The 16945-nt window shown below is 42.9% G+C and overlaps 2 protein-coding genes, 1 long non-coding RNA gene and 1 pseudogene across 4 annotated transcripts; 1 reads left to right on the forward strand and 3 right to left on the reverse strand.

Moving 5' to 3' along the window:
* Positions 1-1058: 1058 nt before the first annotated feature.
* On the reverse strand, positions 1059-2318 carry LOC143847886 (uncharacterized). The gene is made up of 2 exons (XM_077356675.1): positions 1583-2318; positions 1059-1390 (listed from the first exon to the last, which is right to left on the reverse strand). The coding sequence occupies exons 1-2, from the start codon at positions 2316-2318 to the stop codon at positions 1059-1061; spliced, it is 1068 nt and encodes a 355-aa protein (XP_077212790.1).
* Positions 2319-7901: 5583 nt separating this feature from the next.
* LOC143849156 (glutathione transferase GST 23-like) lies at positions 7902-9510 on the reverse strand. Its single transcript, XM_077358204.1, has 2 exons — positions 9127-9510; positions 7902-8464 (listed from the first exon to the last, which is right to left on the reverse strand). Exons 1-2 carry the CDS (start codon positions 9439-9441, stop codon positions 8108-8110), a joined length of 672 nt encoding a protein of 223 aa, XP_077214319.1. The 5' UTR covers positions 9442-9510; the 3' UTR covers positions 7902-8107.
* A 270-nt stretch (positions 9511-9780) lies between these two features.
* On the reverse strand, positions 9781-11315 carry LOC143849157 (glutathione transferase GST 23-like; annotated as a pseudogene). Its single transcript, XR_013235578.1, has 2 exons — positions 10936-11315; positions 9781-10240 (listed from the first exon to the last, which is right to left on the reverse strand). The product of XR_013235578.1 is annotated as a glutathione transferase GST 23-like (transcript).
* Positions 9793-11980, forward strand: LOC143849158 (uncharacterized). Its single transcript, XR_013235579.1, has 2 exons — positions 9793-10069; positions 10956-11980. It is a non-coding gene; the product is annotated as an uncharacterized LOC143849158 (long non-coding RNA).
* The last annotated feature ends 4965 nt before the right edge of the window (positions 11981-16945 follow it).

The raw sequence follows: 16945 nt of genomic DNA on the forward strand, positions 1-16945 counted from the left end.
ATCGGTAAATCTATTCAACACAAAATCAACCCCTTTCTTGTAAAGCAACCCAAAGTCAAGGGTAGAATTCACATACTTCAAAATTCTCTTTGCCACTTCCAAGTGTGGTTTCCGTGGCGCTTGCATATAATGACTAACAAGCCCAACGTAAAAGGAAATATTGGGTCTTGTGATAGTCAAGTAGATGAGACTACCTACAAGAGCACGATATGGCCGTGCATCCGGAAGAAGCTTGCCTTCTCCCCGCCTTATCTTTATGTTGGGATCAAGAGGAGTAGAGGATCTTTTACTTTGATTCATCCCAAATCTTCCAACTAATTTCTCCTCATACCCTTTTTGAGAAACTAGCACGATATCCTTCAAGGTCTCCACCTCCAAACCAAGAAAGTGACTTAGCTCTCTCAAGTCCTTCATTTCAAAACGGATAGATAGCTCTTCCCTTAGCTTTGCAGCCTCAACATCATTGTTGCCGGTAACTATCATGTCGTCGATGTAAAGGCCTTGGGTAAATTCTTTGCATACAACCAACTTTTACAAGTTTCCACAAGATGCCTAATCTTCCTCTCCGTAACTCCATTTTGTTGAGGCGTATAGGTACAAGTGAGATCCCTTTGTACTCCATAATCACGACAAAATATAGAAAAGTCATCAGAAGTAAACTCCCCACCATTATCGGTTCTCAACCGTTTGATCTTCTTGTGAAGTACACCTTCAACGGTCTTCTTGAACTCAACAAACTTAGACAGTGCATTGGACTTCTCCCTTATAAAATACACCGATGTGAATCTAGTAAAATCATCAACAAATAACAACATATAGCGGAAACTGGAAAGTGAAGGTGTCCTACAAGGTCCCATTACATCACTATGGATAAGCTCCAATGGGGCCTTGCACCTTGAAAGAGACTTGTCAAATGGAAGACGATGTGCCTTACTATATTGACAACCCTCACACACCTTTTCACTACCAAAGGAATTCAAATTTGGTAGTCCATTCACTAGAGTCTTTATCACCATGACCTTCAATTTATTCTTGCTAATATGACCCAATCTAGCATGCTAAATTGAAGCTCCATCATTTGTACTCATTTTATCAACATATAAGGTTGAAGCCGATAAAACAAACAAATCTTTAACTCTCTTACCGGTATAGACAACATCCGCCTTTAAGCTTGAAATATTCCGAAGAAATTTCACCTCCTTAGGCCCGAACAAAACATAATTTCCCGCATCAACTGCATTTGCGACCGAGAAAAGATTCTTCTTCATACCAGAAACATGAAACACACTCTTAAGTGTAATAGGATCATCATTCGCTCCACCAATGGTGATGGCCCCTTCTTTCTCTACCGGATGTATGGTGTTGTCCGCCGTGATGATAGCATTATTGCCTTCATATTTTCAGAACTTTGAGAACTTGGATTCGTCGCCCGTAAGATGATGCCACAACTGGAATTGACAACCCAATCATCCTCAAAATTGATGGATGCCAAAGCACCCACCGCAGTAGTTTCCGCTATCTACGAAACATCTACCCTAATCTTCTTCATTTTTTCGGTTATCAACATTTTCGGCTACATTACCATCCTTCAATTTCACACGGCAATTCTTTTGTATATGCCCAAGTTTACCACATCGGTAACACTTGATACCCTTCCGGTTTCTATTACCCATAACGGATGATCCTTCTTCATCTCCTCCTTTACTTGAAAAATTTTTCTTCTCTTTATATTTGTTGAAAGGCTTCTTGTTGCTTGAAAATAATGCTTCTCCATCACTCCCGGATATTGAACAACCCGCCATTTGTCTAGCTAAAGACTCTTGTGAAGCAAGAAGATTCTCAAACTCCACCAAAGAAGGTTGTCGATCCCACCCTTGAATCAACGTAACATATGGAATGTACTCTCTTTTCAACTCACGAATAATATGCCACTTCATTCGTGCCTCCGAAATAGGCTCTTCTGGATCCAATAGAGAAATCTCCGAACAAAGATTCTTAATCTTCAAAAAGAATTGAGAAATAGAGAGACTACCTTGTGTAGTATTTGCCAACTCATTCTCCAACATTTGTAAACGAGCCATATTTTTCTTGTTAAGCAATCCATCAAGTGTAATCCAAATCTCACTCGCCAATTTACACCCAATGATGTGCTCAAAGAAATCATGCGAAATAGACCGCTTCAAAAGAAATTCGGCCTTAGCATTCTTCATCCTCCACGCCTTCAACACATCGTCATTTTCTTGTATATCTTCCGGAGCCACATTTGCATCTCCACAAACAACATCCCATAAATCTTCTCCCACAAGATAAGACTCCATACATGTTCTTCATATCTTGTAATTTGATTGATTTAGCAGCTGTAGACACCTCATTTTGACCGTGCCCTGCACCTCCATGTTTTGTGCTTAACTTTCCCAAATCAGTGCGTTAGGGTCCCAAATTGCACCCTGAGCTAGCTTAGGGTCCCACCAAGGTCCCTGTGAAATTTCGTCAAGATCCGACCACGTTTGCCTAGCGAACGAGCTAAGTGTAGACACCTCATTTTGACAGGACCCTAAACCCGCGTATTCGAATGAAATCCCGAGGTCAGGCGGAAAATGAATGAATGTGGGGCCCGCTGATATGGGACCCGCTTGTGTGGGGCCCGCTTGTGTGGAACCCGCTTGTGTGGGGCCCGCTGATGTGGGATCCGCTCGTGTGGGGGCCCGCTCGTGTGGGACCCGCTTGTGTGGGGCCCGCTTGTGTGGGACCCGTTTGTGTGAGGCCCACTGATGTGGGATCCGCTCATATTCAAGGAGAGAATAAGGAATGTCATCATTTTCTTTTTTTTTTTAATAGAGTTTTGGTTTTCGTATGGCATCCAATGCCATGTGATGATTGTTTTTTTATTTTTGCAAAATACGAGGGAAATGGGGGGGACATGAGGGGGACAAGCTCATCATGAGTTCCTCTCCATGAGTCTTCCCACTCATGATCTCTCTCGCATGAGGAGAGAAAGAGGACGGTGGAAAAAAAAAGAAACCAGAGAGAAAAAAAAAAAGGAGAGGAAGAGAACAGCAGAAGAAAAAAAGACAAAAAAAAAAGGAAAAAAAAAGGAAAAAATCTGTGAGAGAGAGAGAGAGAGGATCTGAGAGTATTCACCTCCGATCATCTTCTCCGACGATTTCGTCGGAGCTCCATCCATTTCCAACCGGTCTCTTCACTTCACCACCGGTTAGCCACCGCACTCTTCCATCCCCTATCTTCTTCCATTTTTTCCGATCTTCTCTAGCTATTTCTCCGATCAATCCAATCGGATTCCGGTCAATCACCGTTTCAGGTAAGGGTTTTACTTATATTTTTCTCATTTCTTCTTGCAAATTCATCATTGAGTGCTGCTGTAATTCTTGATGATAGGAAGAGTCTGTTACTTTGATTATTTTGGTTTTGAATAGGTCTGCTAGTTTTCATTTCTTTTGTTCTAGTTGATTTGTCACGGCATATTGTGTGGGGCCCGCTTGTGTGGGACCCGCTTTTGTGTAGGGCCCGCTTGTGTGGGACCGCTGGCGTGGGGCCCGCTGATGTGGGACCCGTTTGTGTGGGACCCGCTGATGTGGGGCCTGTTTATGTAGGACCCGCTTGTGTGGGGCCCGCTTGTGTGGGACCCGCTTTTGTGTGGGGCCCGCTTGTGTGGGACCCGCTGATGTGGGACCCGCTTGTGTGGGGCCCGTTTATGTGGGACCCGTTTGTGTGGGACCTGTTTGTGTGGGGCCCGCTGATGTGGGACCCGTTTGTGTGGGGCCCGTTTGTGTGGGACCCGTTTGTGTGGGGCCCGTTTGTGTGGGACCCGTTTATGTAGGGCCCGCTGGTGTGGGGCCCGCTGATGTGGGACTCGTTTGTGTGGGGCCCGTTTGTGTGGGACCCGTTTATGTGGGACCCGCTTGTGTGGGGCCCGCTGATGTGGGACCCGCTGTGTGTGGGACCCCCTTGTGTGGGACCCGCTGATGTGGGGCCCGCTTGTATTCAAAGAGAGAAAAAGGACATCATCATTTTCTTTTGATTTTTAAAACGGGCGTAATGAGTATTTTTTTTTTTCTTTTGGTCTCCGATGCATGTAATGATTTTTATTTTTATTTTTTTATTTTTTATTTTTTTGTAGCCTTTTCTTCTCTCTTTGATAGACTAACACAGTCTTATAGATTTCTGTTAAATTTCTTTAGATACTAGAATCCCCTTTCATTGCAAGGGCGATGAATGCGCTAGCCCAAGCCCATCCTTAGGGGTCTTGCTCAGTCCAAGTAGCATACCCCTCCTTTGTATATAGGAGACTTGCCCAGTCTCATTCTCTTGCTAAACTTCCTCTTTGTGCGTCGTTTGGTTTTGGGAGAACACCCTACTCGGCTTGGCGGCATACCCCTACCCTTATGGGTATTGGGTTGCACATTTGTTGCACCCTAGGGCTAGGTAGCTGTCCGGCCCGGCTGGGTATTTTACCTTTGCCAAATATGCACAGGGTCTCTTATTCTTTTTTTTACGTCATTTGTGTCTCGGAGACAAGCCTTGTCTCCTGTAGAGAGTTTCCCCTTTAGGAGGCTTACCTAGCCTCATGTTAGAGTGGCCTCCTCTTTTAGAGCGAGTCTTTTTTCTTGGTAGTGTTATTAGAGAGTCTTTGACTCGTTTGTTCCCCCTCTTTAGTGTTGTTAGTTCGGAGTCTCTCCTTTAGAGTTGTTGATTACTTCGCTTTTGATTAAAGGCTAACTCAGTCTTATTAGAGCTTTGCTTGCTTGGGATCTTGGATCGTTTTCTCTCTTCTTGGGACGCTATCTTTCTTGTTGTGGTTCGTCTCTTTGAGGCGCTAGTTGCTTATTCGGGATTTCCCCTTTTGGATTTAGGGCTTTGCCCTAGTTTGTGGTTGTTCTTGCGTGTTCCCTTTAAGATTGAAAACATTTAAAGGTCCTAAGCATTGGAAAAGCTTTAAAATCCAAAAACATTAGAAATTTAAAACTCAAAAACATTTGAAATTTAAAATATCAAAAACAATTGAAAACATAAAAAACCTTTAAAAATCTAAAGTGTTGAGTGTTTCTTTTAGAAGCGTATTAGACGAGTTCGATTTTCGAACTACGTTGGCTTGATCCTCTTTCACGAGGTACGTAGTGCAGCTTGGGATTTACATCCCAAGTCCAGCCAAACTTTTTTGTAAATAAATGTTTTAAACCTTCTTCAAAAACCTTTAAAATCTTGTTTTTTCAAAAGATCTTCCTCTAGAGTTAGGAGTTTCTCCTAGATAGAGAGTTTTAGAGTTAGGGTTTTTCTTTTGATAGGTTGTTTGATTATTTGTTTGTTGTGTGTTTGTTTTAGAGTTAGGGGTTTGTCCTAGAGTTATAGGAGCGCCTCCGTCCGGTCAGTTGGCGATTCACATCGCCGACTGATGACTAGGTCTTGGATACGCTAGCAATCCTATTGTTTTCCTTAGGGCATACAGCCTAGTTACACGTAGGTTGTAGGAACCACCTGCATTAGCCTAGGGCTAATATGCATTTAGTTAGGGCATATAGGGTGTCCTAAAATTCATAATTCACTGGAATTTAAATAATCGTACAATAAACTTTAATAATTGGTCCGGTCTTTTAGATCGAGTCTAGGATAGAGGGCTAGGTGTCTTAGGCATCATAGCTTAGAATAGGTGCGAAGAACTGCGTTGCCTTGATTCTCGTGGAGGCGGGGATACGTAGGCTTCTTTGGATGAATACCAGACCATCCGAGGACTCGGGCTAATAATTTAGAGTCTTAGGATTTTGTTTAATTATTGTGTGTTTTGATGTGTTTTCTTACTTTCTAGTACTGATCCTATACCTTTAGCTATAGCTTGCATGTGTTTGTACATCAGAACTTAGACACCCATTAGGCTTGTCACTCATAACCTAGCTATGCTTAGGTGGCACATCTTTCATTTTATTTTATATGTGTTTATTATTTTTATCCTCAGGAAATGCATGCTTAGGTAGACGAGTCCTAAGGATTGTTCCCATTTCACATGATTTTTTATTCAAACTTCTTTGGAGTTACTAAAAATGGCATAAGAGACCAGGTGCTTGCACTTGGGCGAATTGGGGGCGCCTAACCCCTTCCCCATTCGTAACCAGGCACGGACCTTTTGTATCTCTGGTTATCCATTGCAAACAGAGCATTTGTTTTAGTTCCATGGCGCATCCATGGATGGCGACTCTGAGTTATTTTCAGATATGTCTTGGTTTCGAGCCGTGGTTCCGGATCGAGACATATCTCTTTCTTTTTATATCGCCACTCGTGCTATGCTGTGAGGGTGGCATCAGTTTCGAGAGTTCCCTGGTAGAGCTCTCCTTCACATTGTGGAGATCTTAGAGGATCGCAGGAGGGGTCTCGCGTCCCTCGCCGCAGCCGTCCTCTCGGATCGGGTTCCACAGCAGCTCAATGCCGAGTCTACTAACCCTTCTACTCATATCTATCTTCAAAGCACCGATTGAACTTCTTCACCAAAGAAATCTAGACAAGCACCTACTACCACCCTTGTGGCTTTAATATCATATAGAGAAAGACATATTTCACAACACCGGAATATCCTCTTCTCAAATAGTGCAACCGAGCCAAGAACAATAACCAAAAGAGAAGAAGAACAATGCCCAAAAGGGATGTGCTTCAATATATGATAGAAAGAACAACACTACAAGATAAAGAACAAAAAAAGAAGAGAAGAAAGCTTCAATAAGAAAGCTTCAATACATAGACAAAATATGGGAAAGTAGACAAAATATGAAAAAGTTGGCATTTTCTTCAAACACTAGCTTGCACGGAAGAAAGCTTCAATGGCTTCAATGGAGGTCTAGATAGATTGTTCTTTCTAATGGAGAATCTCTACATAAAAGAAGTAAATGAGAATAGGCTAGTCAAAGGAAAGTAAAGATAAGTAATAGCTTTGGTAGGAGATAGTGGGTATGAGAAAGTGGAGACTTTAATGCTAGGATAGTGGGTTTAGAGTTTCAAGTAGGGTTTGAATTTGAAATAGGAAGTAGTGGGAAAAGTTGTAGCAAACATGTGTGGCTCACACATGTGCAAGCTAGGCAAAAAGACCAACATGCCCCTGGATACAAAAGTACATATTTGCCCTTACTACATCTCTCAAAATAAAAATAAAATAAAGCAACAAAAAAAATACAATTTAAAAATTAACATCAAGTCTTTATGAACTTTACAATCTTTGTTTATGTAGGGTCATTTTGGTCCGGTATTCATTGTTTACGTACTTGATAATCCCGTTTTCAAACCCCCGGTTATAATGTTTCAAAATTGCACCCCTGTTGGCAATTCTCGTATTTTGAGGCATCCATTGGTAATTTTTATAGACAGATGGAAAACACTTTGAAAAGGGAGAACCGTTGGAAATAAAGACAATGGTTTCAATTTCAAATCCCTCCAAATACCCTTTTATAAGGATTGATTTTTCGAAGGGATGCCATTGCCCAAATACTATCATGTTGTCGTCTTTCTACCAAAGCATCAAAAGCCATAGACGGAAGTATCTACGTTCGATTCTTCTTGCATTTACTTGTTGAATGGTATATGCTTTATGGTTTTGATCACAGAACGTTGTTTTGCACCCACCTCACCCTTTGCTGAGATAATTTTCTTCTATTGCTCAAAGAAGTCGAGAAAGCGATCATATCTTGCTGTAGTTGTTGAGATAATTTTCTTCTATATTGCTCAAAGAAGTCAAGAAAGCGACCATATCTTAGCTGTAATGCTAGGTAGCTGCTGTGGATCACCATTAAATTCTTCATTTACAAGCAGTACAAGTTATATTATATTTTGGTGTTTGGAGAAGTCAAAATCAAACCTTTTTTTTTTCTCCTACCCTTTGAACGATAAGAGTGATAGATTTACTGTAGAAAAGAGGCCAGATGACCCCATGACCAGTTATAGCATGATAAGAAATTACACTAAAACTACATAAACTGAAGAAATTAAGTAAGCAATAAAACCACACTGAAACATAGGAAAATCAAGCTTCATATGTATTGTTATCCTCTTTTTAGCTAAAAAATATTGCTTATAATAATAATCTCCTAAAACTTATCTTCAAGCCTAAAATTTAAGCAGATGATCCAAGTAGCATCTCTCTGTAAACCTTTTGAAGGGCAACCAATTTGTCTCGAGGGGGCAAGCTCTCTTTCACAATGTTAAAATCAAGGATATCTTTGAACCACTTATTGATCAATGGCAAGCTCTCTTCTTCAACTATCTTGATACCAATAATTTCTTCAATCACGGGAACCCAATAAGCAATCCAGCCACCAACAACATCCACAAACCCAATTGTTTCCCCCCCAAAGAACTTCTTTCCTTGGAGACCTTCTTCAAGAATTCTCAGATTCTTCTTAGCTTCTTCCATGAATTTCTCCTGCTCCTCCCCAAGCTTTGAGAAAGTACCGAAAATTGCTGGGATGAACTGCAAAAATAAATAAATTTTGCTTAAGTCATTTAATAATCTCCATCACCATTAACATATTTAGTTATTCTTCACTACCTTATCTTTTATTTGAGTTCTTTGACTTCTGATTTGGACGAACTCAACAAGGGGCATCAGAACTTCACTAGTTTTTGTTGAGGCGTTTTGGATTGATTCCTAGAACGGCTTCTAAATTAATTCTAGATTCCTCGTGAGATTTAAGATGATATATGTGAAATTGATGAATTATTTTGAGAAATCGTGTTTCAGTAGAAAATATGCATTTAATTAAAAATGTACAATTTTTTAAGGCTACTGATATTTGCACTACCACGTTTTGATAGTTACATTAACTCATCTTGTCTTTTATTATTTAAACCGTTGTCAAATGTTATTACAGTTCCAAAAAAGCTCTGGGAAGCCAATAAAAAAAATAAAAATCAAGCTGAGTTTCTGCAATTATTAAAACATGGTGGTGCCAATATCAGTAGCCTTTTTTTACTTATTAAAACATGGTGGTGCCAATTAAAACACGGTTTGGATCATCAGATCAGAGGTAGTTTTAGGCTGTTGGAAACCATTCAAAGGGTCCATATAACATTCACAACTTTAATTCTCAAGTTTTATCTAAATGAAATCAATGAGCTAGTACTAACACATACCTTCTCTTCTACAAATTTAGCCCAGAAACGCGCCATGGCTCTCTCATAGGGATCTTCTGGCAAGATTGGATTGTGTTTCCACATCTCATCGATGAACTCTATGATCACGAGAGATTCGGCCACCGGTTTCTGACCATAGACGAGCACCGGAACCTTCTTGTAAACAGAATTGTACTGCAAGAGTAGTGGGCTCTTGTTACTGAGGTCTTCTTCGATGTATTCGTATTCAATTCCCTTGAGTTTCAGAGCCCAAATGACTCTAAGAACATAAGGGCTTGCCCACATCCCAAATAGCTTCACTCCTTCTCCGGCCATTCCTCCTTTATCTTTTTACAATCAGAGATACACTGCATGGTTGCACCATTCTGATTATATATAAGCGGCCTAAGTATACATTACACCCGTGAAAGTCCAATGTGGCGGCGCTTATCGAGTCTAGAATCAACGAATGACCATGGAAACTTAGGTGTGTGGGACCCTCTATAGAGTTCATTTGTAATGACTTGGAACTTTCAAGATTCGTTCATTTGTAATTGTCACCACATACCAAAGATATGTGGCTTCAGGAGGAATGCCAAACCTCCAATGACCTTTTGCCACTTCAGTTTAAAGATAAAACTAAATAGCTAAACAAAGCAAGTACGATAATAAAACTCAACTAAAACAGCGAACTTCATATTTTTGGCCATCTTTTTTTCAACTCTAAAATATTGCTTTATTATAATAAACTCCTCAAACTTATCCCCAAGCCTAAGGCTTAAGCAGATGAACCGAGTAGTCTCTCTCTCATAGTCTTTAGATAGGCAAGCAATTTGTCTTGAGGGGGCAAGCTCTCTTTCAAAATGCTAAAATCAAGGATATCTTCGAACCACTGACTGATCAATGGCAAGCTCTCTTTTTCAACAATCTTGAAACCGATAATTTATTCAGTCATGGGAACCCAGTAAGCAATCCAACCGAAAACAACATCCACAAACCCAAGTGTTTCCCCACCAAAGAACTTCTTTCCTTTGAGACCTTCTTCCAGAGTTCTTAGATTTTCTTTAGCTTCCTTGACGCATTTCTCTTGCTCCTCCTCAGGCTTGGTTAAAGCGATGAAAGTTGCTGGCAAGCACTGCAACAAACAATTTTGCTCTAGTCATTTAGCAATCTCCATCTTTGTTAACATATGTAGTTAGAGAAATGATATTCTCCCACCTTGATTCAATAATGGCACTACATCCTTTATAGTTTTCTAATTAGTGGGAATGTCATTTCCCTTTAGTTATTCTTCACTATCTCATCTTTTATTGGAGTTCTCTGACTTTTATTTTCAAAGAATTCAACAAGTGGTAACAGAACTTCATCAGTTTTTGCAGAGGGTTTTGTATTGAGTGCTAGATTGAAGATAGCAATGTTTGTATTTACCATATACACTTTTTTTCTTCTTCTTTTGAATAGTACATAATGAAATGCATAAAAAAGTCTACAAATTGAGTATTGATAACTATTTTGAGAAATTACATTTTATTTGGAAATATTTAGGAAGGAGCATAGAAGTAACTTTCTTTTTAGCATTTTCCTAGCTAGAAATTGAGTATTGTTAACTATCTGATCAGTTGCCAATCGGTTTGAAAATCTGATTGTTCCAATCAATGGCCTTAAAACATATAGTTATTGCAAAACAACCCATCGATTGGACGGTTTGGATCATCAGATCAGGGTTAGTTTTGGGCTGTTGGAAACCATTCAAAGGGTCCATATAACATTCACAACTTTAATTCCCAAGTTTTATCTAAATGAAATCTATGAGCTAGTACTAACACATACCTTCTCTTCTACAAATTTAGCCCAGAAACGCGCTATGGCTCTCTCATAGGGATCTTCTGGCAAGATTGGATTGTGTTTCCACATCTCATCGATGAACTCTATGATCACGAGAGATTCGGCCACCGGTTTCTGACCATAGACGAGCACCGGAACCTTCTTGTAAACAGAATTATACTGCAAGAGGAGTGGGCTCTTGTTACTGAGGTCTTCTTCTATGTATTCGTATTCAATTCCCTTGAGTTTCAGAGCCCAAATGACTCTAAGAACAAAAGGGCTTGCCCACATCCCAAATAGCTTCACTCCTTCTCCGGCCATTCCTCCTTTATCTTTCTACAATCAACGACACATCTCATGCCTACGCAATTGTGAGTATATATAAGCTTTTTTTTGGTTCATTCATTGATGGTCCCCTGTATAAATTTTTCAAGCAAAAGTCCAACATGGCGGCCAGTGACGGTCTAGAGTCTTCTCATGAATTAAGCATCTCCAGCCATGTCCGATTTAACAATCAGTATAACTTGTCTAAATTAATACGCTGGGACCATTAATGGTATATAATAACTCTTCCAATACAACTAAAGTGTTTCATTTTGTTGTGAAAAATCAACGGTCCTCGTGATTCTTGCTAAGGTTTCAATTTTTTTTTAAAACTTCTAAGCAGATTTAGCAAATTTCTAATCATAACATTTTTGGCAACCTCAAATGTCCAAGAATATCTAAGATTTTATGTCTAGGAATCTTTTTACAAGAATACCTCCATTCTAAGAAATCCACACGTCCTTCCTTTAGAATGCTTCTTTTATTGTTATTTATTTCTTATTTTTAGATATTCTATAATAGCTACTACTTCTTTACATAGGGCTCTATATTAGGTATCACTCTAGTCAAGGCTTATTCTACATTAGCAATTACTTTTGTCAAGGTCTTGTTGCCTAGTTCTTTTTATTTATTACTTCTTGTACAAGGACTATAAGAAGGAAGGTACGAATTGTAATGGAGATTGGTTTTGATAATTAAACATTGAATAAAAAGTGTTCTTTTCTTTTGGAGAAAGGTGTTATTTTACACTTCTTTCTTGGAGTTTCACTCCAACGTGGGTTAGCTTCTGAGCACCACAATTATCTTTTATTATTATTTTTATCGGATCGTCATCGCTACATGCCCATCCGACCTCATTTTTGTTGTGAAAAATCAAAAGAAAACATATCAACTCATACATGGGTTTTAGATATGTTTTTCAAGTAGTAATCCACCTATGTGTTTTGACTAAATTTTCTTAGGAAAAAACTTCCAAAACGGAGCTTCATTTGGAAAAGACGAAATTGAAAATGACGGCCAATTTGGTCATTTTCTCACACTTTTCTTGTGTGTATGTGGGGATTAGTGTTCTCTTGTCCTCTTCCACATGAGTAACGAAAGAGGACCCAGTTTTTTCCTTCAAAACGGATTTCCGTTTTCCTAGAAGTCCTCACTTTCTTTTAGAGCCCTGTTGGAAATAAAGACGTTCAATTCCCGGCCAAATAACCTTTCATGAGGGTAAAGTTTTCAGAGGAATGTCATTACCCAAATACGAAGTATGTCCCATGGACGGAGGTAATTTATGTTCGATCCTTCTCGCATTTTACTTGTTGAATCGCATGCATATGCTTTCGATCACACAAACACACCATTGTTTTGCACCCACCTCACCCTTTGTTTAGATAATCTGTCTACCTATACATATAAGTAAAGCTATAAAGTAGAATCCTCTACCTGGCAGCCCCTGCTCTATCCCGCAATTTTAAAAGACCCTCTTTATCACATTTTGGCAAATCTTTTATTATAGGAAAGAAAGCTATTAAATCTCCTATTAAATCTCTTTCTCTCTCATAATTCTCTCTTATGGCAATTAAATCTCCTATAATATCTCTTCCTCTATCAAGTTTGGTTGCAACCTGTTAGGCCTAAAATCGGTAACAGATATGACAGTGGCGTAAGAGCCGAGCTGGAGAGCTCGGGGAGCCGAAGTGAAGGGAATGAGTCTTGTGGAACTGAATTCTGCTGCGTTCTGCACAGAAGCAAACGAGGTCAGAATGACCAACCGGAGTGTTACTCCGGACAGGCCCTTCGACACTCAAGTCAGTATGAGCAAGAGTGCAGAGCTAGTTTTAGAGTGGTGGGTGAGAAGTTATTACCCTGTTTATGAGCTTTGGAAGCCCTTTTATAGGCCCCCCAGTTCTCCAAGTTATTATGGTGACTTGGGGAAATGTGGTGAGTACATCTCTGATTGTGGTGGTCGAGGTCCGGCCTGTGAGGCAGTCCGGAATTTGGAGCAGTCCGGAAATTACCAGTTCGAGGATTGGAGCAGTCCGGAGATTGGAGCAGTCCGGAATTTGGAGCAGTTCGAAAATTACCAGTCCGGAGTTTGTCAGTCCGGAGTTTGGAGCAGTCCGGAAATTACTAGTCCGGAGTTTGTCAGTCCGGAGTTTGGAGCAGTCCGGAATTTGGAGTAGTCCGGAAATTACCAGTCCGGAGTTTGTCAGTCCGGAGTTTGGAGCAGTCCGGAAATTACCAGTCCGGAATTTGGAGCAGTCCGGAAATTACTAGTTCGGGGATTGGAGCAGTCCGGAAATTACCAGTCCGGAATTTGGAGCAGTCCGGAAATTACCAGTCCGGAGTTTGTCAGTCCGGAGTTTGTCAGTCCGGCTTGGGCCGGACTGATTTTTTGTCGTTTAGCCAGACGCGTTATATCCAGTCTGGCTGGAGATGTTCTGAACGGCTTAGGATGACCAAGTTTTATTGAACTTGGGTTTCCGAGCAGCAAGTACCCTAGTTTTAGCGAACTGGGTTTCCAAGTAATGAGTACCCGAGTTTTAGTGAACTGGGTTTCCAGAGTACCCGAGTTTTAGTGAACTGGATTTCCAAGCGGCGTTGATTTTTGCATCCGGGCTGGTTCCGGACCAGGAGTACGCTCCCGATCTTTGCGGAGACGAGCCGTGGCGAACCAAGCAGCGAGTACCCAGTTTTAGCGAACCGGGTTTCCAAATAGCAAGTACCCGAGTTGTAGTGAACTGGTTTTCCAGAGTACCCGAGTTTTAGTGAACTGGGTTTCCAAGTTGCGTTGGTTTTTGCATCCGGGCTGGTTCCGAACCAGGAGTACGCTCCCGGTCTTTGCGGAGACGAGCCGTGGCGAACCAAGCAGTGAGTACCCGAGTTTTAGCGAACTGGGTTTCCAAATAGCAAGTACCCGAGTTTTAGTGAACTGGGTTTCCAGAGTACCCAAGTTTTAGCGAACTGGGTTTCCAAGCGGCGTTGATTTTTGCATCCGGGCTGGTTCCGGACCAGGAGTGCGCTCCCGGTCTTTGCGGAGACGAGTCGTGGCGAACCAAGCAGCGAGTACCCAGTTTTAGCGAACCGGGTTTCCAAATAGCAAGTACCCGAGTTTTAGTGAACTGGGTTTCCAGAGTACTCGAGTTTTAGTGAACTGGGTTTCCAAGTTGCGTTGGTTTTTTGCATCCGGGCTGGTTCCGGACCAGGAGTACGCTCCTGATCTTTGCGGAGACGAGCCGTGGCGAACCAAGCAGCGAGTACCCAAGTTGTACGAAGAGATTTGCAAAAGAGCTTCTGTCATTCACATTCAGCAGATATTTACAAAGTCACTTCCACGCCGGGTGGTCTACTACTGATAGTATTTTCTGAGGTCTTCGGCGGGTTCAGTCACATGTGCTTCGTCTCTCAGATCAAGCAGCTCAATCGGCAAGGATTCCGATGCATTTTTTGCCTTTTGAGTGCCATGGCATAGCATTCCCTGGACTGTGGTTGATCTCCTCTGACCTCACCCACGCCGTTTGGCGTTATGAACTTCATTTTCTAGTGATACGCTGAAGCGACTGCGCGGATTAAGTTCTGCCCGGGTCGTCCCAAGATAGCGTTATAGACCGAAGTGGCCCTCACTACCTGGAAGTTGACCATGGCAAAAGCTTGGCAGGGCGGATCTCCGACGAGGACTGGGAATTCAATCTGTCCCTCCACTTTGACGACCTCTCTTGAAAAACTTAACAGATCTGAGTTCGCTGGCCTTAAGCGGTCGTCACCTATCATCATTCTCTCGAAAGCATGATAGTACAAAATATCGGCCGAACTCCCGTTGTCGACTAGGATTTTCTTCAACTCCCAGTTTGCGACGAGCATGGTGAGGACCAGGGCGTCGTCATGTGGCAGTATCAGATTGTCGAGGTCGGCATCTGAAAAGGAGTTCTCATTGTCCGTCTTCATATTCTTGCTGCATGTGTGCACGGCATTGACTCGGCGTGCGTATGCTTTTCGAGCAGCGGACGAGGTGCCCCCAGCTGTCGGGCCACCCATAATTGTGCCAATGACTCCCCTTGGTTGGGAGCGGTGTGCCTCTAGTTGTGGACTCGGCGGCAGAGGAGATTGACCCCGGGTGGGGGGCGGTTGTGACCGCCGAGGGCTCCGGCCCTGGGGACCTTTCTCCTTGTGCTCACTTCGGAGGGCGTCGCTTCGGACGTATTTTTTCAAATAGCCCCTGCCAATCAACTGTTCTATTTCCTCCTTCAGCTGCCAGCATTCATCCGTGTCGTGGCCGTGGTCCCTGTGGAAACGATAGTACTTTGACTTGTCCCTCCTGTTTCCTTTGGAGATCATCGGGGTTGGCCACTTTACGAACTCTTCCCTGCTGATAGCGGCCAGGATATTTCTTCGGGAAGTGTTGAGAGGGGTGAAGTTCTCCTCCCTCCTCTGGGGGGATTTTTCTCTTCTGATGACCTTGTCATCCCTACGCTGTTTAGCAGGGTTCTTATCTTCAGAGGTTCTCCTCCGATTCGAGTCCAGGGCAGCTAGGGTCTCCTCTACTGATATATACTCCTCCGCCCCGGCCATTAGATCCGCTAGGGAGTGAGGATTCCGGCGGGCCACTGCTCGGCGGAAATCATTAGATCTAGCACCTGCGAGAAGTGCATTTGTAGCGGCTGAGGGGTCTAGATTTGGCACTTGGAGTGCCTCCCTGTTGAAGCGGCTGACGAAGGCTTTGAGAGGTTCATTATCCTCCTGCCGCAAGGCCATCAGGGATGCTGTGGTTTTCCTTGGCCTGCGGCTGCTCATGAAGTGGCGGACTAGATCTTCCCCGACGCACCGTAGAGGAGCATCATCGTCCTGAACGTCTCCAGGTGGTCCACTGGGTCAGTGGTCCCATCATACTACGGGACAGTTGGCATTTTAAATCCTCTGGGTGCTGGGGCACCCATGACGTCATCGGTGAATGGCGTTCTGCTTGAGAACGCTCTAGAAACGGGCCGGCTTTGGTCCCTAGCCAGCTCTTCTATCCTGTGATCCATCTCCTCTATTCTCTGCAGCATCGGGTCAGCTCTACGGTCTGGTGATTTGTTTCATTCCACCGATTGGCTGGTCGCGGAGCCGGAGTGGCTTTCCGGACTACTACGACGGGACCTGGATTTGGCTTGTGGTGCGCGCTCTTTGTGAGTTTGGCGCCTTTGGGCAGAGCGAGACCGCTACCTCCGACGGCGGTGAGGCTCTGTCTGTGCATGCCTGGCTGTGGGATGACAGACTTGTCTGGTGGAGTGATGAGTTCGGTCCTCACCGTGGTGCGATGACTCTCCCCTGTGGATATCTGGCATTTCTTGGACAGGTCGTGGAGCTTCGGGAGGAGGTTGGGGAGGCGCCTGGAGTAGCTGCTGGTACTGACCAACGAGAGTTGTCATTTGCTGAAAGAGAGCTTGAACTTGCTCTGGAGTGGGCATGGGGTTGAGGTGTTCCGAACGAGGTTGGCTCTGTTTGGCCGTAGCAGAAGCTGCCACCACCAGCGAGGCGATTCGCTCACTCCGAGTCCTGCGGGGCAGCACGGCTCGGGTAGTCCGCGCGGTTGGCACCCGCGCACTCTTGCGCCCTGTCATTTTTGTAAAGTGATTGGAACAGCCTTTAGTTCGGGGTCCCACAGATGGCGCCAATCTGTTAGGCCTAAAATCGGTAACAGAAATGACAGTGGCGTAAGAGC

The sequence above is a fragment of the Tasmannia lanceolata genome, unplaced genomic scaffold, assembly GCF_043159265.1.
Source record: "Tasmannia lanceolata isolate RefF3 unplaced genomic scaffold, GAP_Taslan_0.1 ptg000016l, whole genome shotgun sequence".
Classification (NCBI taxonomy): Eukaryota; Viridiplantae; Streptophyta; class Magnoliopsida; order Canellales; family Winteraceae; genus Tasmannia; species Tasmannia lanceolata.

Excerpts from the sequence above, each read along its gene's own strand:
- LOC143849156 (XM_077358204.1), bottom strand. The coding sequence starts at position 9,441 with ATGGCCGGAGAAGGAGTGAAGCTATTTGGGATGTGGGCAAGCCCTTAT. Across the intron at positions 8,465-9,126 it reads CTAAATTTGTAGAAGAGAAG|TTCATCCCAGCAATTTTCGG; the intron begins GTATGTGTTAGT and ends TTATTTTTGCAG.
- LOC143847886 (XM_077356675.1), bottom strand. The coding sequence starts at position 2,318 with ATGGAGTCTTATCTTGTGGGAGAAGATTTATGGGATGTTGTTTGTGGA. Across the intron at positions 1,391-1,582 it reads CCGTGTGAAATTGAAGGATG|GCAATAATGCTATCATCACG; the intron begins GTAATGTAGCCG and ends GAAAATATGAAG.